This window comes from Arachis hypogaea, chromosome 17 (genome assembly GCF_003086295.3).
Source record: "Arachis hypogaea cultivar Tifrunner chromosome 17, arahy.Tifrunner.gnm2.J5K5, whole genome shotgun sequence".
NCBI lineage: Eukaryota > Viridiplantae > Streptophyta > Magnoliopsida > Fabales > Fabaceae > Arachis > Arachis hypogaea.
In genome coordinates, this window is record NC_092052.1 from 16,950,672 (window position 1) to 16,973,692 (window position 23,021).

At 36.1% G+C, this 23,021-nt stretch overlaps 3 protein-coding genes and 1 pseudogene across 3 annotated transcripts; 3 read left to right on the forward strand and 1 right to left on the reverse strand.

Annotated features, from left to right (window-relative positions):
• Positions 1-6,105: 6,105 nt before the first annotated feature.
• LOC112766742 (universal stress protein A-like protein) lies at positions 6,106-8,265 on the reverse strand (annotated as a pseudogene).
• Positions 8,266-15,876: 7,611 nt separating this feature from the next.
• LOC140180503 (uncharacterized) lies at positions 15,877-17,210 on the forward strand. Its single transcript, XM_072221717.1, has 2 exons — positions 15,877-16,644; positions 16,809-17,210. The coding sequence occupies exons 1-2, from the start codon at positions 15,877-15,879 to the stop codon at positions 17,208-17,210; spliced, it is 1,170 nt and encodes a 389-aa protein (XP_072077818.1).
• Positions 17,211-17,738: 528 nt separating this feature from the next.
• Positions 17,739-18,269, forward strand: LOC140180504 (uncharacterized). Its single transcript, XM_072221718.1, has one exon. It carries the CDS (start codon positions 17,739-17,741, stop codon positions 18,267-18,269), a length of 531 nt encoding a protein of 176 aa, XP_072077819.1.
• Positions 18,270-19,081: 812 nt separating this feature from the next.
• On the forward strand, positions 19,082-19,453 carry LOC140180505 (uncharacterized). Its single transcript, XM_072221719.1, has one exon. It carries the CDS (start codon positions 19,082-19,084, stop codon positions 19,451-19,453), a length of 372 nt encoding a protein of 123 aa, XP_072077820.1.
• Positions 19,454-23,021: the final 3,568 nt, after the last annotated feature.

Below are 23,021 nucleotides of genomic sequence, written 5' to 3' on the forward strand. Positions count from 1 at the left end.
ATTGACTAAATTTGAATTATGATTGTCTAATTCGACCCTACTTGATTCGAACTACTTGTACACTTGGGTTGGTCATAATTCGATCTAGGTTGATTCGAATTATGAAGAAATATAATTCGAATTTAGTTGATTCGAATTACATTATAGTGTATTCTGGTTGATTGATGAATGAGATTTTTGTTTATCATCATCAACATTAACATGTATTTGAAAATCATTTAGAATTCAATTTTTATGAGAAATAAATTTAATTCTATTATTTGAAACAAAGATAATTAAATTAGTTTAGATGGAATTCAATTTAATTTTATTTTTTTAAATTAATTTCAATCCAAATAGGTTCGATTTGGAATTTCATTCTATTAGAATTTCACTTAAAATATAAAATATCTAAAATGTCCTTATAATCTAATTACTTTTTCTTTAACTTTTCTCATCCGCTTTTTCTGACGTCTCTCATCTTTCAACACACACTCTCTTCTCTCTCACCACCTCTATTCTCTTTCCTTCCCATTCTTCAAGTCCCTTACTATAATATATACTAATTTTTTTTAAAGGTCTACTATATAAATCTAAAAAAAGGGCAAGTTACTTAAATAAATAGAATAGAGAAAATGTTTACCCAAATGTGCAAAACTGGTTCTTGTTACCTACATGTGCAAAAAGTCATTTCTATGTAATCCGTGGCAACCCACCACGGTTTCAAAACGTGCATAAACCGTGGCAGGTCCCACCGGATTATGGCCAAAAGATATAGAGTGTAAACCGTGGTAGGTCACCACGGTTTACTAAGAAGAGATGGCGTGCATAAACCGTGGAGAGTCACCACGGTTTATGAAGAAACTTGTTTGCACATAAAACCTTGTGGGTCACCACTGTTTATGTGTGGTAAATAATGGCCAGAAAACCTTGTTAATTTTATGTCCAATAGAAAATGAATTTATTAGCACAATAAATTTATGAGTAGAATCTTAAATTATGTCTTATCAACAACAGCTTTTTATAATAGAAAGAATACAATAGAAAAAAAATCAGATAATACTAAGAAAATGATTTTTATAGTGCTTAAAAAATTGATGTCTATTTACTAAAAAATAAAAAATTAATATTTAATTTAAAATGATGAAATTTAATAAATTTAAAATATTTAAAATTTGTTATGTAAAATAAATTAGAAAAAAATTAGACTCCAATAATAAACACCATAAAATTTTTGGATTTTTTTCTATTATAAAATAAAAAATATTTTTAAAAATAAATTACACTAACATTAATGTTTGGAATCTGTGTTTTTATTTTTTATTTTGAGTTTTTATGAAGTTTTCAAAATCTTAGGCGAACTTATAAAAACTACTCAAAAGTTCGTTTAAGCTTAAGGTGACCTCTCTCATTATATTCATCTTTATTTTTTCATTTATAAAATAAAGATTCATTACACTATAACATATTAATGAGTACAATAAAATAATTACTTGTTAATAAATCTTTTATATAGATTTAATAAATTCACATATAAGTGTATATTAATACATTAGTATTTGTTAAATTTAAAATAAAAAATATTTATTATATTATAAGAATATTAATGAGTATTCTAAAAAATATTAATAAGTAATTATTTTATTATGTTCATTAATATTTTTTATAGTATAATAAATATTTAAATATAGTGTAAAATGAAAAATAGTGATAAACATAATGAAAAAATAATTGATAATACATGTAAAAATTTTATAGTATATATTAGTCAATAATACATAAAGAGAACATAAAAATTTTATAGTATATATTAGTCAATAATACATAAAATTAACAAGGTTTTTTGGCCATTATTTACCACACATAAACCGTGGTGACCCACAAGGTTTTATGTGCAAACAAGTTTCTTCATAAACCGTGGTGACTCTCCACGGTTTATGCACGCCATCTCTCCTTAGTAAACCGTGGTGACCTACCACGGTTTACACTCTATATCTTTTGGCCATAATCCGCTGGGACCTGCCACGGTTTATGCACGTTTTGAAACCGTGGTGGGTTGCCATGGATTACATAGAAATGACTTTTTGCACATGCAGGTAACAAAAACCAGTTTTGCACATTTAGGTAAACGTTTTCTCTATTCTATTTATTTAAGTAAATTGCCCCTAAAAAAATATCCACACGTATATATTTTATATGTTTAACTTAAATTAATAATGTCAAACGTTTGTCAATACCTCTGAACATTTTAAATAAAGTTGTGTCAATCATCACACTAATAAAAAGTGACATAATTTTATTCTATTTTAATAACATGAATTAATTGTTATAATTTATGGTTAATAACTAATATTTTTTTTACTGATTATATCATTATACCATTCAACAAGTTGATTATTAATAATTTATGTTTGTATTTGTGATTGGTTTGTTGTTAGAATCAACCATAAAAAACTATTTAATTTTTTAATTAATAATAATATTTTTTAAATTTAATATTTTTAGATTAACCTAATTTTTATTTTTTTAAAAGAGGTGAATAAATTTTAATTCAAAAAAATTTAGCTAAAAAATATAATTTTTTAATTATTTCATGTAATTTAATAAATATATATTTATTATTTAAATATAATATTATATTAATAAAAAATAAAATTATCTATTATAAAATTTTAATTTATTTTATAAATATTTTAAACAACAACAACAAAGTCTTGTCCCACTAAGTGGGGTCGGCTACATGAATCAAACGACGTCATTGTGCTCTGTCATGTATCATGTCTACAGAGAGACCGTTTACATGTAGATCTCGTTTGACCACCTCATGGATGGTCTTCTTAGGTCTTCCTCTGTCTTTCGCCATTTGTCCATCTTTCATCTCATCCACCCTCCTGACTGGATGTTCTATCGGTCTTCTTTTCACATGTCCAAACCACCTGAGACGCGATTCAACAATCTTTTCTACAATGGGTGCTACTCCAACTCTCTCTCTTATATCTTCATTCCTTATTTTATCCAATCGCGTACCACTCATCCATCTCAACATCTTCATCTCTGCCACACTCAGCTTATGTTCGTGCTCCCCTTTAGCCGCCCAACACTCCGTACCATACAACATAGCCGGTCTTATAGCGGTGCGATAGAATTTACCTTTAAGTTTTAAAGGCACTTTTTTGTCGCATATAAAACCAGATGCACTCCGCCATTTTGACCAACCTGCTTGGATCCTATGATTTACATCCTATTCAATCTCCCCATTATCCTGTATGATGCACTCAAGATACTTAAAACTTTTAACTTTTCGTAGGATGTTTTCTCCAATCTTCACCTCTATATTGGGGTTTTTCCTTCTTAGACTGAACTTACATTCCATATATTCCGTCTTGTTACGGCTTATGCGCAGACCATACACTTCTAGAGTTTCTCTCCATAACTCCAACTTCTTATTTAGGTCTTCCTTTAACTCTCCCATAAGGACGATATCATCGGCAAAAAGCATGCACCATGGCACAGGCTTTTGGATGTGTTCTGTGAGTACTTCTAAGACTAATGTGAAAAGATATGGACTTAAGGATGATCCCTGGTGTAATCCTATACCAATAGAAAATTCCTCTATCGCACCGCCTTAAATCTTCACACTAGTTATGGCCCCATCATACATGTCTTTAATTTTATAATTTTATTAATTTATTTTAAACATTAAAATTTAATTTAATTTAGACTAAAATTTAATTTTTAATAAAATTTAATTCAATTCTACACCATTAAAAATTTTTAATCAGGGTGTAAAATGTTATTAATTAGCTTGTGAAATACAATCGCTTCTTCAGGGGTTCGTAAGCAGTGTTTGATATTTTATATTTGACTAACAAGTTGTGATTAAATGATAAATTATTAAAGATCATCAGACTCATAGACACCGAGTCTCATGCATGTCCACACATACTAAGTTACTAATCCTAATAATTAATATCCACCAACAATAATCGCTCCAACCACTTTTGGTTAATTAATCTAAAAAAAAAAGTGTTATCAAGATGACGAGATCTCACCCAACCATAAATGAAATAATAAAGCCAAATTAGCTATCCTCATAAAAGTTATATAATATTGCTTTCACTTTTCTTTCTTTGGTTCTCAGCTGAACTTGAACTAGTTGCGTTTGTTGTATGTTCCGGTCAATGTACACCAAACACATTAAAAATGAACCAGGTAGTCCATAATGAATGACCAAAAACATTGATAATAATACTTTTTTTCAAAATCATTTTCATCATAAGATCTTAAACAAATTATATAGTATTTGAATATAATAAGGGTAGGCCCAATGAGATATTGATTTATTAATGAATATAAATTAATTTTATATTACTAATCTCTACTTTTTATAAATAATTGTTATTAATTCTATATTTGGATTTGAACTAATCCACTTTTACCAACATCTGAAGTGCTGATTAGATTATAAATTATATAGAAAGGCTGTTCTAAACGGAGAGGAAAGAGACAGTTTAATATTACTAATTCTATTCTTGATTAAATAATAACCATCATATTAAATCAATGTTAGTAATTTCATGGACTGCACTGTGAATTTAATTAAATTTAACTATACAACCAAGCATTGGGAGAGTTTGCAAATCTGCTCAAAAATGAATCTAGGTAGTCAGGATCATGCAATTGGAAGAGAATTGTAAGTTAGAGGTAGATAATTTTTTTGGTATAGTTAGAGATTGTGACCAATTGTTCATATAGAATGCATGTTAGAATACAAAATATATAATTACTGATTTTTGGTATGCCAATAATATTTGTATTGTGTTTTAAATAATTTCTTTCAATACCAAAATCTTTAAACTCAAAAAGGTATCTCCTAAAAATAAATATCCAAACACACATATAAAAAGAAACATAATTATCCTTTGAAATATGAACAACTTCACCCTAAAATCCTAATTTTTATCTCTCTAATTTTCTGATTTAGGTATTAGAGTGTTATTGCAGATACTATTCTGTCATTTCAAAAGTTTGCACGATCCAATCGCTAGTCCAAGCGGTTTCCCAATCCTCTCCTTCGTTAGGTACAGATAACACCTTGTACATGTTGTTGATATTACTCTTACCTTTTTTTTTTTTACATGATTGGTGTTACTCTTGTGCACCTTTTTATTCATGAAATTCAACTCTTTCAAGTTTTTGTAAAAAAAGAAAATGGCGGAACTAAACTTAGGAGGAGCTGCTTAGTGACAAACCCTCAATGAAGATGAAGACTCTGCCTCTTGGCCGCATAAGTTGATAGCCAACTAGTAACTAGATATTTATTTTGGACATGAGTAATTTGGGCATTTGTTATTTTTTTTGTCGGGTTTATTTGTTAATTATTTATATTTTTTTATGTTCTTTTGGGCCTGGGCCCTTTATTTCAACAAGGAAAAGCTTGTCTATCAAGAATTGAGCTTGCTTTCAAATTTCGGCCAGACATATTTAATTTCTGCCTTCCAAAGAGTCTGTAGATCAGCATGCACCAAACCATCAAAATAGTGGAACAAAAAATCAATTTTGGTTGATCAAATAGTTAATTTATTCGTCCGCTTAAATAAATATTAGTGATTTAAATCTTATTTTATATATGCAGCAATTTATTCGCTTGCAGCATATTTTAAATAGAACTAAGACCTGCAGCAAATTAGTCTTTGACTTATTGAATTGGATATCCATAAAAAAAATATAGTGAAACAACATAGGTATTTACTCTAACAATAATTTTGTGTCTATGACTTACGAAAAAAGATTACATGATTGATTGAAAATAGATTGTACCGAATTCTCAATGGCAATAACAAAAAGGAGAGATGATGATTACTGATTATGTGTGAAATATCAATGATAAAACAAGAAATAAGTTCGGAAAAAATTAGAATTGAGGAATTATATATACTTCTGATGAAAACATAATAAATTATTAGAATTTATCATTTTAATATTTTATATTTTTCTATAATTCTCATACCCTGGTAGTTGTGACATTGCAATACAAGCTTATGATTCTACCTTTCTTTGATTGCAAATTTTTGTGAACTTTTATATTATATAAAGAAAATGATTGATTAAAATGACAAATGAATCTACCTCTTATGAATCTAGTTTATTTGAATGTAAAATGACACACAACTGATAACTACGTACTTAAAATTACAAGAGAGGCGTATAAGGATACAGTAATGAAAGCTAAAGTACAGAAAATTCTACTTTAAGTACAAAAAACCAAAATAGCAATGATTATTCAAAGGGTGCATCACACTTAATTATGATTCAATTATGAGGCTGAACACGTGCACCTTTTATTAATCAAACTTGTGGATTTTCTTCAGAAACACGCAAACTATGTTAATCACAGTTTGATTAATGCCTAGAATTTGAAGATTGGTTGCCCTTAACCACCGTGACAGGGCAAGAAGCATTTGTCACCACATACTTGCTTACACTGCCCATCAACACCCTGAAACATAACAATTTAGCACTTTAATTGAATCTCCAATTGATTGTATAGTAATTCAATTTCTAGATATATGGTATTTAACAACAAAAATAGGATTAGATGCACAACGGACACAATTCAATAAGAAAATACAAGAGCTTAAGTTATATTTCAGAATATTAAAAATAGTGGAAAAAAGCAAAAATATAAAAGACAGATTTAGTGAAAAATATATTTTCTAAAATTCTTTTTTAATCTTTAAAAATAAAAAATTTAATAAACTAATGATAAAGTAAAATATGAATTATTATTAATTTTTTTATATTTAAATTTTATTATTTTAATTTAAGAGTGATTAGACAATTTTTTTTTATCAAAACTTGATTTATTTGTAAGTTTCAAAATTTAGTATTAGAATATAAAAATACTATTCGTATACCAAAATTAGCTACTAATATATTTGTGTATAAATATATATGTGGTTTAATTTATTTTTAATATATATTTATATTCTAGTATATATTTTATATTGATAGCTGACTTTGGTAGCTAATTTTGATATACACAGATCATAGTCGATTAGAATATATATCTCACAAAAATTTAAGAATGATATAGTCCAAGTATTGATATAAAGTACCAAAAAATAATGATCCAATTTTTCTTCTTTTGAGAAAAGACAAAGTTTGGGGAGAATTTAGGGATGCTTATGTTACTATACCTCTTAATGGGACCTAAACCCCTGCTTCCAATAACCAAAGAATTGAGCTGAAGATCTTCCACAGCATTGCACAACTTCTCCCTTGGATCTCCCCAGTACACCTTAAACATTGCCTTTGCCTGTTTCAGCAAAACCAAAATTAATAAACTAGTGATTTAATTACCATACTATATAAAGTGTTGCTAGATAAATATATATACCCCTTTGGTCCTTGAGAGAGTGTCAAGGATATCTATGACTTCAGGATCCCTAGCAATCCCATACTGCTTTGTGAAATTCATCTCCCTGAATTCCTCCAGAGGCACCAAAGCTAAAAGTAAAAAACAACAAAATCACACAAAAATGTGACCCTAAATTATGTAATATATTATATATAGAGTAAAATAACAAATAAACTCTTAAAAATTTATCTTTCGAATATATTAGTCTCTAAAAAAAATATTAATAAAATTTTTTAAAATAATAAATATAGATAAATTAGTTCAAATTAAGATTTTTTATCTTAATTATAAGGAATTAATTTGAAAATAATATACCCATATCTATTATTTTAAAAAATTTTATTGATATTTTTTTTAAAGACTAATTTATCTAAACTCTGAAGAGTAAATTTTTAAGAATGTATTTATCACTTTACTCTTATATATATTATCAAATATTCAAATATGGACAATTATAACCACGAAAATTATAAACTAATTTGATATTTATAAAAGATTGGATTAATTCGACATAACTATCTAACGAACTATCTATTTTAGATAGTTTGGTCGAATTAACTTAATCTTTTGGAAGCGAAAAAGGAGAAGTAATTAGTGATTACTACTTACGCGAACCAGTGTCCTGAAAGAGATCCTTTCTGGTGTGATCAGCTTGTGGAGGCTGAACATTGATCAAAATGATAGTGCTAACTTGCTTGTTGGAGAGAAATCCATAGCTATTCCAACGGTTCTTGATGATGCCTTTGCCATTATTATATACTCTCTAACTCAATTTACTTGCTGCTTCAAAGGTTGTGATCCTTCTTATGAATATATAGAGAGAGCAGGGTTGTGTTGTGTGTTAATTTGGCGGCTCAGCTAATGGTTTTGGAACAGAGAAGTTTTACATGCAAATTAAGATAAGAATCTTCTTGAAGGCGCTAGAGAAAGTATAGATTCTTCAAAATGAAATACAGGGTGGTGTGCTTTTCTTATTCCCATATCAAGATAATTCTACAGTTTGAGAAAACAAAATGTTATTTATATTCTTTTCTAGTTTTTTTTGGTGAAAATGTTAAAACTCTATTCAATAACAAATAAACTAATTTTATCAACTCAAAATATTAAACCTAATACAAATAACAAAAATACTATTTAACTATTTAGGTACTAAAATCAGCCACTGATATAAAATATATATTAAATTATAAAATATATATTTATACACAAATATATAATAATTGATTTTCATTTTTAATATATAACTAGTATGATTACAAAAATAAATAATAATTATTAAAATATTATTAGTGTTGTTAGTAATTGAGAGTTAAGTTAGTAATGACTAATAGTTAGTAGATGAAATATTTATGAGATTAGTTGGTAATATCCCTATAAATAGTGACTCTTGTATCGGTGAGAACAACCTCAACACATCAACTTCACATATAATATATCTTCATATTCTGCTCTTCTCCTAGAAATTTAACATGGTATCAGAGTCATAGTATCCTCCTTAGTTTTTCGGTAAAAAATCACAATGAACCTAAATAATCAATCCTCATTGTCTTCTTCCTTTCTAATGGCAAAATCATCTTCTAACGTAGCACAAGATCCCAATAGCCCTTTCTATATTCATCTTAGTGAAAATCCAACTCCTCTATCCTTATCACTTCTGTTTTTACTGGCAGTAACTATCACTTTTGGTGTCGATCTTTTTCTATGGCCATCATCTCCAAAAATAAATATGGCTTTTTTACTAACTCTATTCCTCTATCAAAAACTACCTCCACCTTTTCTCCCTCTTTTTATCTATCTATTCAATCCACAGCCGGTCGTCGCGGCGTCTCCGACATAAAGTTTGTTGTAACCATCTCCTCTTCTTCTTTTTCTCTTCTTCTTTTTCTCTTCTTCTTTATCCCTTTCTCCTTCTTCCTCTATTAAGAACCACCTCCTCTCTATACATTTTCTTCCTCTCTTTATCTATTTGTTCAATCCACTGCCGGTGTCGTCGCAGCGTCCCGACGTCTCCTTTCTTCTCTCTTCTTTTTCTTCCTGCTCCTCCCTGGTTGTTTCACTTTCAAACACAGAACTAGAGAAGTAGCCTTATTTCTCCTTTTCGTCATGACCAGAATGCCGGTTTGCCACACACGCGTCTTCCTTCTTTCTCTGCGCACTGCACAAAATTATTTTTTAGTTATTATTTTTATATGAAAAAGTCTATTTTTTATTAATAATTAATTTTAACATTTGTTATCTAAAATTTAAAACAATTAATATGTATACTTTTACATTTAATTAGGTGTTAAGTTTGTTGCACAAATAGAATAATTAATTTTTATACTTGCTATTTAAAAATAATATTTTTTCTCTATGTATATAAAAATATAATTAGATATTTGCATAAAAAAATTATATTGATAGTTATAAAATTAACTCAAAATTAATTTTTTTAAAACAATTGAATCTTGATTCTAACTTTTAATTATAACATTAGTATTCTCTCCAAATTATATGTAATAAATATTTAAAAGAAAAGAAATAAAAATATAGATTAGAAAAATAAGCGGTAAAAATTTAAAACTAATAAAAGAATTAAAAAATTTATGTATATAGTAATAATATTTTTTATTTGAATTATATTATTTTGTGAATTTTATTTTTTTGTAGAATAGAAAGATAGAAAAATAGAGAATGAGAGAAAAGAGAGAGAAAGATAAAGGTGAAGAATGAGAGTAAGAGTGAGAGTTTGTTAATTTTGGAAGAAAAATTTTTTTTTAATTGTAAAAAAATATCGAATGACATATTTTGATTTGTCAAATTGTTAATATAAAATATAAATTATATATAGAATAAAAATAGTAGAGAAATAGAAAAATGGAGAAAGGTAGATGAGAGAATTTATGAGGAAGTTTATTAATTTTGAAAAATAATATTTTCTCTTAATTTTAATAAGAGAGTTTCATGTGACACATTTGATTATTAAATTAGATAGTAATATATGATACATAATATAGGTATATTTCAATTTCAATTTAATATTTCAATTTTAATTTTAATGCAATTAAAGAATGTCATGTTGCACATTTTGATTGTCAAATTAGTAATTAGTCATTGATATTGATAATGATATATAAAATAGATAGAGTGGTTAAAGGAATGAGAGAAATAGAAAAAAAAAAGAGGGAAGAAATGAGAACTCTTTAATTTTGGAAAGAAATATTTTATTTCAAATTTTCAATTGCAACGAGGGAGTGATATGTGACACATTTTGATTGTAAAATTAATAAGAAAGGGAAATAATTCTTTAATTTTGAACGAAAATATTTAATTTCAATTGTAATAAAAAAATGACATATAATATATTTTAATTATAAAATTAAAGATATATAATAAATAATAGATATAATAAAATTTACAAGTGTATGTATGAGCGCGACCAAACATGGCGCACACCCTTTTTTGTAAGAAGTTTTTTATTTATAATGATTATCTACACAAATTAATTTTAAAATGGGATTGAATTTATTGTAATTTACCAAAATGAAATTTAAAAGTGAAAAAGTGGATATGGAATCTCTGTTTTTTGCAAATTTATATATTATTAATTTTTATTTCTATGTATGTTGCCATTGGAATTTTTAAAGTGCCTATGTGAGTCTAGAAGCTTTCTTAATTAATTGAAATTTGAAATTAATCTTGTTTATATAACCAAAAAAAAATCTAAGTTATTTTGTATAATTTTAAACCTCAATTAAAGTTGAACCTCAAGTAATTTTACATTTTAAATAAGATTGAACCTCAAGTAATTTTAAATAGATAATTATTTGGAGTTCAATTTTATTTAAAATTCAAAATAATTTAAGATTCAAAATTATTTATTTAAAATTATTTTTTAAATAGATAATTATTAAAAAATATATATTTAATATAATATTATTTTTTTTAAATATATTTAATTTTTTTGATATTTTTTTAGTATATTTTTATATAGTATTTTTTTTGTAGTACTTTATAGTACTCTTTTTAAATATGCTATAATTTATTATTATTATTATTATTAGTAATTTTTAGTATTCTTTTTCTAAGTTCACTTGGACCTTTGATTCAATGTTTTCGCCCAAATATCTATTGCCTGTAACCAATAACATTACCATGAGTATGGTTTGAATGGTGAAAATTCATCATCAATCCTACTACAAATTCACAAGAAGTCTTTTTGAATCCTACGTAATCTCTTTTCTCATTTTTATGTAAAGTGTGAATGTTCTTATCATAATTCTTGTAATAAAATATGCAAAATTATTTATCTAAAATTATTTTTTAGATAGATAATTACTATAAAAATATAACATTTCCTTATAATATTATCTTTTTAAATATGTTTAATTTTTTTGATATTTTTTAAGTATATTTTTATATAGTATTTTTTTTATAGTATTTTTTGGTATTTCATGGTACTCTTTTTAAATACGCTATAATTTTTTACCATTATTATTATTATTATTATTATTATTATTATTATTATTATTATTATTATTATTATTATTATTATTAGTACTCTTTAGTACTCTTTTTCTGAGTTCACTGGACCTTTGATGCAGTTACTTGTTACTGAATTGTAACTAGTAACATTACCATGAATATGGTTTGAATGATAAAGATTCACCAATCCTACTACAAATCCGTGAGAAGTCCTTTTGAGTCCTATGTAATCTCTTGTCTCATTCTCATATAAAGTGTGAATGCTCTTGCATTGTCATAATCTTTGTAACAGAAGTATGTCGAGTTTTCTTCTTTAAAGTGTTTGATAGTAGGAAGAATCCCTTCGTCCAATCTTTTCGACGACAATTTAAAATAATTTAAGGAATATTCAAAATTATTTATCTAAAATTATTTTTTAAATAGATAATTAATAAAAAAATATAACATTTACTTATAATATTATCTTTTTAAATATGTTTAATTTTTTTAATTTTTTTAGTATATTTTTATACAATATTTTATATAGTACTCTTTAGTACTCCATAGTACTCTTTTTAAATATGCTATCATTTTTTACCATCATCATTATTTATAGTTAATTTTTTATTTAATTTATTTTATATAACGGGATTAAATAATTGTGGAAATTATATTATTCAAAAACTCATTATGGACATGTTATTTGGTACAATTTACTAACAAAGGACGGCAATCGTTCTCGAGGTAAGATCGATTCTTTGATCCAAGAAACTAGGAACTATAGTCTCCGGTCGTTCAGAACCAAAGACCCTAGACTAAAGGGAACGTGCCGTCCTCAAATTGCGTCCAAAAAGATAGAACACTGTTTCTAAAGATATTGAAGTCGGTGTAACAGGATAAACAAATTCAGTCACTGTATTCTATCACTGTACGCCTCTTTCTCAACCATTTCATCAAAATTTATTTAAATTGGAGATTATCCAAAATTTTAATAAGAGTCTCTTACTAAAATATTACTAGTGTTGTTAGTAGTTGAGAGTTAAGTTAGTAATGACTAGTAGTTAATAGATAAAATATTTATGAGGTTAGTTAGTAATATCCCTGTAAACAGCCAATGAATTATAGCTCAAATGGCATAGTCTCCCCATACTCATTTAAGAGGTTGCGGGTTCGAGTCTCCTATCTTTGATTAAAAAAAAAATATCCCTGTAAACAGAGTAACTCTTGTATCTGTGACAACAACTTCAACACATCAACTTCACATATAATATATCTTCATATTCTACTATTCTCCTAGAAATTTAACAATAATTAATTTGATTATTGATATTGTTATCCTATAATCAATTTGTTTTAATTGACTCTTGTATTGATATAGGCTATTAAGTATTACATCACATGTTAATATAAGGAATAATATTTAATTTGATTGCTAAACTTACATATAAGTCACAATTTAATCTTAAATTTTTAATTATCTTTATTTAAATGTCAAACTTTATAAATGTGATTCATGTTAGACTTTAAAATAATTTTTGGTGCACAAATATTTAGTGACGAAGTGATATAATAGAAAAGGGAGCAATGACCTCTCTAGTTTTAATTTTTTATATATAAATTTATTATATATAAATTTTAATTTAGCCCCGACTAATACTTTTAGTCCCGCTAATATTTTATGTGCTATCCCTACAAACATTAATAGAGTACTGACATGAACAATTAAATATTATGATGGAACTTATAAAATAATACCGTTTTAGTTTTGACACTCAAATAGTCCAAAATCGATGCCATATTACTTGTTTTGGAAAAAAATTTTGTTACGGCCCAACCTAGCTGGTGTTCAGTATAACCCGACCCGGGCGGCCGGATCAATGGGCGTCGAACCTGGGCCGGGAAACCGACCCTGACACCTATCCCCCAGCTCACCACACAACAGTTGTGCAGGAAAACTTCGAGGAAGGTGGGTCTGTCCTTGCGGGGCCCACCTCTGACAGGGTATATATGGGAGGGTCCTACCCCTTCCCCCGAGGTACGTCATTACCACCTCACTCCCGCGGCCATCTATATCCTCTTCTGACTTGAGCATCGGAGTATCATTGTAGGTGGCGCCCCCTCCTCTCATCGCAGCAGCTCGGGAGATCGTGAAACCTCAACACCGCTTTTTTGGACCCGTACCAAGGCTGGTTCCTATCACTCCACTTTCAGAGCTCCATCGACCCGTTCGGAACCGAAAGAACCGAACATTGGCGCCATCTGTGGGGACCAGCCAAGATGGACTTTCTGTTGGGTCTTGTGGAGACAGACGACGAAGGCGAACCTCCAGGGGAGGAAATGGTTCCCCGAACCGGCAGGGTAGCCTCTGTGGCTTCCTCTCGCGAACGCACAAGATCCCCCCTGCGGAAACCCGAGCCCCCTTCGTGCTCCCACGAGAGGCATCCCTTTGGAGGAACAGGTAGCGACAGCGTCAGAATAATACAAGAGTTGCGCCACAGGGTGAAAAACCTGGAGCGGGAGGTAGCTAGCAGAGAGCGCGACCAACCAGCTCCGAGGCAAGAGCGTTCCCAGTCTCCTCAAAGGAGACGGAGAAGCCTCCGAAGGAGCCGCTCCAGACGCACCCCGAGCCCCCGATCGAAGTCAGAGAGCCAAGGAGAAAGCAGGGAAGTGCCGAGAAGACGGTGAGATCCCGTAATATACACCCGACCTCCGACGAGAAATACCGTGGTGGAAAACCGAGAAGACAGCAGAGAAAGACCCAGGAGAAGGCGACCACCCGTAATCATGGGGGCAACCCCTTTCCATCATTTGATCCTCGAGGTCTGGCTAACGAAGCATTTCGATAAGCCAACGGACATGAGGTACGATGGGACCCAAGACCCCCAAGAACATCTAACAGCTTTCGAGGCCAGGATGAACCTGGAAGGGGTAGGTGATGAAGTAAGGTGTTGCGCCTTCCCCGTGACCTTAGCAGGACCGGTAATTCGCTGGTTCAATGCTCTTCCGCAAGGCTCTGTAACCACCTTTGCGGACATCAGTCGCGCCTTCTTGGCACAGTTCACCATGTGCATTGCCAAAGTAAAGCACCTAATCAACTTGCTGGGGTGACACAGAGAAACAGGAAACCGACCAGAAAGTACCTGGATAGGTTCAATGATGAATGTTTGGAAATTGACGCCCTCACGGACTCGGTGGCCAGTTTATACTTGACGAACGGGTTGCTGAACGAGGATTTCAGGAAGCACCTCACCACCAAACCCGTGTGGACGATGCAAGAGATCCAAAATGTGGTCAGGGAGTATATCAATGACGAAGAGGTTAGCCAAGTCGTGCCAGCCAACAAGCGGTAGCCTGCGTATAACTCTGCTAGTCATCCTGGTAACGGTGACAGGGCTAAGGAGCACTCCAAGGACGGAGGGCCAGCTAAAGCTTTCAAGCCGTTTCCCCGGGTAGGAAAGTTTACAAACTACACCCCTCTGACAACCCCGATCGTCGAGGTCTACCAGCAAATAGCCGACAAGGGCATCCTGTCGAAGTCCCAACAACTCAAGGACAGAACTGAAGGGAACAAAAACCTCTATTGCGACTACCACAAGGGCTTCGGCCACAAGACCCAAGATTGTTTGATATAAAAGACGCTCTGGAGCAGGTGATCCGGGAAGGTAAGTTGGCTGAATTTTCCCACCTCATAAGGGAGCGATCGTGACCGCGCCGGGGATGACAAAAGCCGCGTTGTGAGGCAGAGACAGGAACCCGAGGAGGACAATGAGTGCGGTTTCACTATGGTAAATGTTGTAGTCGGAAGAGATGTTCCCCCCAGATCGAAGTCGGCAAGCAGAAAAGACGCCAAGGTGTTAGCCGTGTCATCATCTAACTCCGTGCCTCCTTCCAGGAGGGTACCGTCAATATCATTCAGGCACGAGGACCAATGGTTCAACGATTTTCTGGAGAACCCTCCCATGGTGATCATAGCTAGAGTTGGAACCGGCCTCGTAAAGTGAATTCTGGTAGACACTGGAGCTGATTCGAATATCATGTTCCGCAACGTGTTTGACGCTTTAGGCCTCCGAGACGCCGACCTGGGGACCCACCAGCACGGTGTGGTTGGCTTGGGTGACAACTTTATCAAGCCCGATGGGATAGTCTCCCTACCGATCTCAATAGGAGGAGGCCGAGAGAAAAGGTCGGTAATGGCAGAGTTCGTTGTTTTAAGGGATTCCACGGCCTACAACATCATCTTGGGTAGGAAAACCATTAATGAGTTTGGAGCAGTAATTTGTACCAAGCTACTGGTGATGAAGTTTGTTTCTGATAATGGTTCTATTGGTTCTGTCAGGGGAGATTTGGAAACGGCGGTCGCTTGCAACAACGCCAGTCTCTCCCTAAGGAAGAAGTCCAAAGAAGCATCCGGGGTCTTCTTGGCCGACCTAGATGCACGGGTCGACGACAAACCCAGGCCAGAACCTGAAGGAAACCTCGAGAAATTTAGGGTTGGAAACTCGGAAGAAAAGTTCACATCTGTGAATAGGAACCTTCCTCATTACCTAAAAGAACCATTGGTGGAGATGATCCGAGCAAACGGCGACCTGTTCGCCTGGACACCAGCTGACATGCTGGGGATTGACCCCCAGATCATGTCGCATCACCTGGCTGTGAAGGCAGAGGCTAAGCCAGTGGCACAAAGGAGGAGGAAAATGTCCCAGGAAAGAGCTGGCGAGGTGGCCATGCAAACGGCCAGCCTGCTAGAGGCGGGGTTCATCCGGGAACTGGACTACTCGGCTTGGCTGTCGAATGTAGTCCTAGTAAGAAGCCCAATGGGACATGGAGAATGTGCGTGGACTATTCCGACCTCAACAAGGCATGCCCCAAGGATTCTTTCCCCCTCCTCAATATTGATGCTCTTGTTGACGCGGCTGCGGGATACCGATATCTAAGTTTCATGGACGCATACTCTGGCTACAACTAGATCCCGATGCACCGGCCAGATGAAGAGAAGACAGCGTTCATAACGCCAGAAGGAACATACTTCTATAAGGTGATGCCGTTTGGATTGAAGAACGCCGGAGCTACGTACCAAAGGCTAATGAACAAGATATTCAACGATCTCATCAGCAAGACAGTGGAAGTGTACGTAGATGACATTCTCGTAAAGACCACCAAGGCCGAGGACCTCATTGGGGATCTAGAGGGCGTGTTTGTGTCTCTTCGGCGGCACGACATGAAGCTTGGCCCGCTAAAGTGCGCATTCGCCATGGAAGCAGGGAAATTCTTGGGGTTTATGATAACCCAAAGAGGAGTGGAGGCCAAACCAGAGAAATGCGAAGCGATCTTACAAATGAAGAGCCCGGGATGTGTAAAAGACGTCTAGAGATTGGCAGGAAGACTCACCGCACTATCCCGCTTCCTCGGCCCATCGGCCGCCAAAGCTCTGCCATTCTTCAACTTGATGAAAAAGGGGATAGTGTTCGAATGGACCCCAGCGTGTGAAGAAGCCTTCAAGTAATTCAAGGATATAATCTCGGCACCGCCTGTCCTAGGGAAACCTAAGAATGGAGAGGCATTGTACCTGGACTTAGCAATAACTAATGAGGCTTTGGCAACAGTCCTGGTACGAGAAGAAGGGAAGCTCCCACAACCGATCTATTTTGTAAGTAAAGAGTTGCAAGTGGCGGAGCTGAGGTACAGTAAGCTGGAGAAGCTAGCATATGCACTCTTAACCTCCTCCCGTAGACTACGACAGTACTTCCAAGGGCACTAGATAATCGTCAGGACGGACCAGGTAATCCGTCAAGTACTCCAAAAACCTGATCTGGCGAGCAGGATGATGACCTGGGCAGTCGAACTGTCTCAGTTTGACTTGCAATACGAACCCAAACATGCGATCAAGGCCCAAGCCATGGCTGATTTTCTGGTAGAAGTAACGGGAAGCCCTCCCGAGACACCGAGCACACGGTGGAAGCTCCATGTAGATGGAGCTTCCAACCAAACGTTCGGGGGAGCGGGGATCATCCTAGAAAGCCCAACCGGAGTCGTATATGAGCAATCGGTCAAGTTTGAATTCCCGCTGTCCAACAATCAAGCGGAATACGAGGCCCTTCTTGGCGGCCTAGTCCTAGCAAGAGAGGTTGGGGCCATGAGAATAGAAGGGTGTAGCGACTCTCAGGTCGTGACTTCCCAGATTAATGGAACGTACCAAGCCAGAGATTCCTTACTGCAGAAATATTTGGAGAGGGTCAAAAAGCTGAGCGAAGAGTTTGACGAGGTCACGGTGCAGCACGTCCCGAGAGAGAGGAACACCCGGGCGAACCTCCTATCAAAACTGGCGAGCACAAAGCCAGGAACAAGCAACCAGTCTCTGATTCAAGGTTTAGTGAAAGAACCAACGGTGACCTTACATGTAACACGGGCAACCGACTCTCCCTCTTAGGCAGACCCAATCATTGATTTCTTGGAAATGGGTAAGCTCTCGGATGACGACAAGGCGGCAAAGGCGCTAAGAAGAGAAGCGGCCAAGTATACGATAATACAATGCCAATTGTTTAAGAAAGGGCTCAGCCAACCCCTATTGAAGTGCCTACGGCCCGACCAAATGGACTACGTGCTAAGGGAGGTCCATGAAGGATGTTGTGGCCACCACATCAGTGGGAAGGCCTTAGCTCAGAAGCTCGTCAAAGTCGGGTATTACTGGCCCTCAATGATGGCGGATTCCAAAGAGTTCGTGAAGAAGTATAGAAGATGCTAGGAGAACGCCAACTTTCACAAAGCGCCAGCAGTCGACCTAAGCCTATTGATGGCCTCTCGACCATTCTCACAATGGGAGTCGATCTGTTAGGGCCTTTCCCAGTCAGACTAGGACAGGTCAAGTACCTAATCGTCGGTATCGACTATTACACCAAGTGGGTAGAGGCCGAACCGCTGGCCAGCATATCCTCGGCTAATTGCCGGAAGTTCATGTGGAGACAAGTAATAGCCAGATTTGGGATACCGGAGGTCGTCATTTTGGACAATGGGACACAGTTCGCCGATAAAAAATTCGGGGAGTTTCTCGTCGACCTGGGCATAAGGCAGAAATTCTCGTCTGTTGAGCACCCCCAAACCAACGGCCAAGTTAAAGCTCCGAATAAGGTCATCTTACAAGGCCTCAAGAAGCGACTTGACCAAAATAAGGGAGCATGGGTAGACGAGTTAGCCTCGGTTTTCTGGTCCTATCACACAACATAGCAGTCATCTACCGGGGAGATGCCCTTCCGGCTCACCTATGGGGTGGATGCGATAATACCCATGGAGATTGGGAAACCGAGTCCGCGACTACTTTTGGGTGGAGTAGAAGAGGCCGTAGAAAAGGACCTCGTGGATGAAGCCAGAAAGATGACCCACTTGTCGAAGACAGCATTGAAACAAAGGATAGCCCTGCGTTACAACACCAAAGTACTCAAGAGAGAGTTTGAGCAAAGCGACCTGGTCCTACGACGCAACGATGTCGGACTCCCAACTCCAGGGGAAGAAAAGTTGGCGGTAAATTGGGAAGGCCCGTACAGGATAAAGGAAGTGCTCGGCAGCGGTGCTTACAAACTGGAACGATTGGACGAGAGAGAAGTGCCGAGAACATGAAACGCGAGCAACCTAAGAAGATTCTATTCCTAATGCCGGCCTAAACGGTTTAGTAAGACCCATTTTACTTTATGTTTGGACTATTTGTCATTAATTGTTTAAGATGGAATTCATCGTCTCCTTTTTTATCGCTAAGTAATTATTTCATACTTATCAATCGAGCCACTTTGCCAAGTGAAAGTAACCGACGTCTTAACGACACGGTATCCCGGAACTGATCACCCCGAGAACCACTGGAGTTGCAAGTGCTACAATAGACGGCCACTAGAATGGTAAAAGCCACGAACTGGCTTCATTAATTACCAACGGAACATTAAACAAGTATAAACAAATAGTTAATTACAAGTAAAGCGGTAAGTAAACATCAAACAAGTTAATTACCGACAAAGCAGCGAATGAACAGTTTGTTGCATACCGACAAAACGGCGAACAAGTTTGCCAAAACTACTAAAGTATTCAAAGATGTACAGGTTACAAGGTCCAAACAAAAGTACAAGTGAGATCACATCATTTCTTCGGAATATCAACTAACTTGCCATCCTTAATGGTCTTGAAAACGCTAATGGCAGAGGTGTCGAAGTCGGGAGCTAATAGCTTAACCTGAGCCTTGATAGCCTCCTCGGTCATCAGGATGGCATTCTTACCTTGCTTCACGGTCTCTTTGTACTTCTTCTTTAGATCAGCTGCTTCGGTCTTGGCCGCGGTCGCCGAGGAAAGAGCCTCATCACGCTCCTTCTCAAGCTCCTTCACCCGACCTTGAGCGACGTTGAGTTGACCCTCCAAGGAAAGCTCTTGCTCGGTAAGACGCGGTACGGCAGCATCGGAGGTCTTAACCTTCTCCTTGGCTGTAGCTAGCTGCGTCTGGAGTGGCTTGACCTCGACCTTATACTTGTTATTTGCTTGGACAGATGACTCCAGCTTGTTCTCCAGCGATCGTACCCCAGCCAAAGTGGTTTCCGCTTTTCTCGCTATGGCGGCTCCCCGGAAGAAGAGATCTCCACCGTGGAAGAAGTCCTCCGTGCCAAGGAGCAGCTGGAAATCAATGAAGTTTTCGGCATCGAAGTTCTTCTCCATCACCATGAGGACTCCCTCGGGGCTAGAAGACGGTTTTTTCTTCTTCGGGTTGTGAATAATAATCAACTCTTCATCCTCCACCTCAACATCTGGTTGGAGACCCGGACCAGCACTGGTCCTGATCACCTCACCTTGGGTGGGTTGGGACTGAACCTCGGCCTCGACGGCGTCATTGGGAGGCACCTCGTGGTTAGGGGTAGCAGAGGCATAATCACTATCATCAGCAAGGAACGTATTAAACAAAGTGTCAAGTCCAACTTGCTCGCAAGCCATCGATACTGAAACAAAACATGGAAGCTAGTTAGTCGTTAAACCGGAAAAAAAAAAACGGGTGCACCACTAGACGACTACTCACATATATAACTCCTAGCCATATCCTGATCGCCCATGAGGAGATGGGGATTAACATGATTCTTCCCGAAAACGGCTAACAACACGTCGGCAACCCTCTTATTTTCGGGAGACACCCTTTATACGTCACCTTGGTAAAGGCGTTAGCTCCCGCCCCGAAACTCCAGTAGGTCGGGATGCGACGTTTTTCCTCCAATGTCAACCAAAAGGGATGCCGACCTTCAGCCGGATGAACCTTAAAATATTTATCCTTGAAACCATGGTACGAATCCTCAAAAACGCAAAAGGTCCTCCGACCTTGTGGTGACCGGAAGGAGATGAAGCCTTTCTTGGCCTTCCCCTCTTTAGAAGGGTTCGTCAGGGTAAAAAGGAATAAAAATACTTTGACAGAGACCGGCAGCTCTAAGTACTCGCAGACCATCTCGAAGATAGAAGCCCAGCTGTTCGGATGCAATTGGGACGGCGCCACATCACAGCGATTAAGCAACGCCATTTGAAAGGGGGAGAACAGGATGCGAACCCCCAAGTGGGTGAACATCGCCTTATACATCTAGATCCAATCGGGGACCCAGGGAGAGTGTAAGTTTAGTTGGAATATCCGTTCGTTAGCGGCAGGGACGAAAACCTGGTAATTGGCTTCCTCTTCACCCCCTCCGCAGAGATAGTCGGCTTGTCGGAACTCGTTAAGTTCCTCTACGGTCATTTGGTTGGGGGATTCCTTCACATCCGAAGTTACCCAGGCATACCGGTTGTACGGCTGCACTCTCGCGGCAGGAACCCTCATGACACTCAAAGTCAGTCTAGGAGGTCGGGAGACCGGCACTAATACCAGAAAACTACAGTTTGCCTACCAGAGGTTTACAGTTAAGCTAAGCCTAAATCTATGTTAAAAAACGAAGCCTAAGCAACAAAAGCCTAAGCCTAGAATGGTTACCCCCTAATGCCTATATTCAAGCACTCAGCAAAATGTATAACACACATGCAAAATCGAAACGGAAGAACAAGTGGCATAACAATAAGCTTAGGCTAGCCAAAGTAAGAGAAAGGAAAAAGGAACTTACCAGGATAACAATAATGATCGAAGGAGGCTGAATAACTGGGGAAGATCTGGACGAAGCAGGGATTCGCTGCGAGGAATTTGGAAGAGATGAGAAGAAATGAAAGGGATGTGATGATAGAGAAGAAGTGGAAGTGAAACTGAAAGAAAACTGACGCGTAAAGAAGCGCGAAATACAAGGGTATAATAGACCTTTCACGCGGGGTTTAAATCAATCATCAAGGGCATTAAATGCTCGGCGCAGAAATCGAGGCGGCGTGGGTTAACCCCCAAGGCGACGAGCCTCACTCGCGCGTAGGGGGCACACCCTCACCACAACTAACGTCAGCCCGACCAAGCGACGACATATGAAGGAGAGCATAAACACGCCAACAACGGCGCTCACGGCCGCAGTAAACGCATTGGGGGCACTGTTACGGCCCAGCCCAGCTGGTGTTCAGTCTAACCCGACCCGGGCGGCCGGATCAATGGGCGTCGAACCCGGGCCGGGAAATCGACCCTGACACCTATCCCCCAGCTCACCACACAACAGCTGTGCAGGAAAACTTCGAGGAAGGTGGGTCTGTCCTTGCGGGGCCCACCTCTGACAGGGTATATATGGGGAGGGCCCTACCCCTTCCCCTGAGGTATGTCATTACCACCCTCACTCCCGCGGCCATCTGTATCCTCTTCTGACTTGAGCGTCGAAGTATCATTGCAGGTGGCGCCCCCCTCCTCTCATCGCAGCAGCTCGGGAGATCGTGAAACCTCAACACCCCCTTTTTTGGACCCGTACCAAGGCTGGTTCCTATCACTTCACTTTCAGAGCTCCACCGACCCGTTTGGAACCCGAAGAACCGAACAAATTTCAATAAACATCACTCACGATATTATTTTTTGACCATTTAAGTGCCAAAACTAAAACAATGTTAGTTTACAAAATTTAGCATGCTGTTAATATTTAACATTAAAAATTATTTTAAAGACTAACATAAATCACATTAATAAGATTTAAAAACTAAATAAAAATAATTAAAATTTTAAAAAATAAACTAAAATTTATGTGCAAATCGAGAGATTAAATTGTATATTATCTCTAATATAATC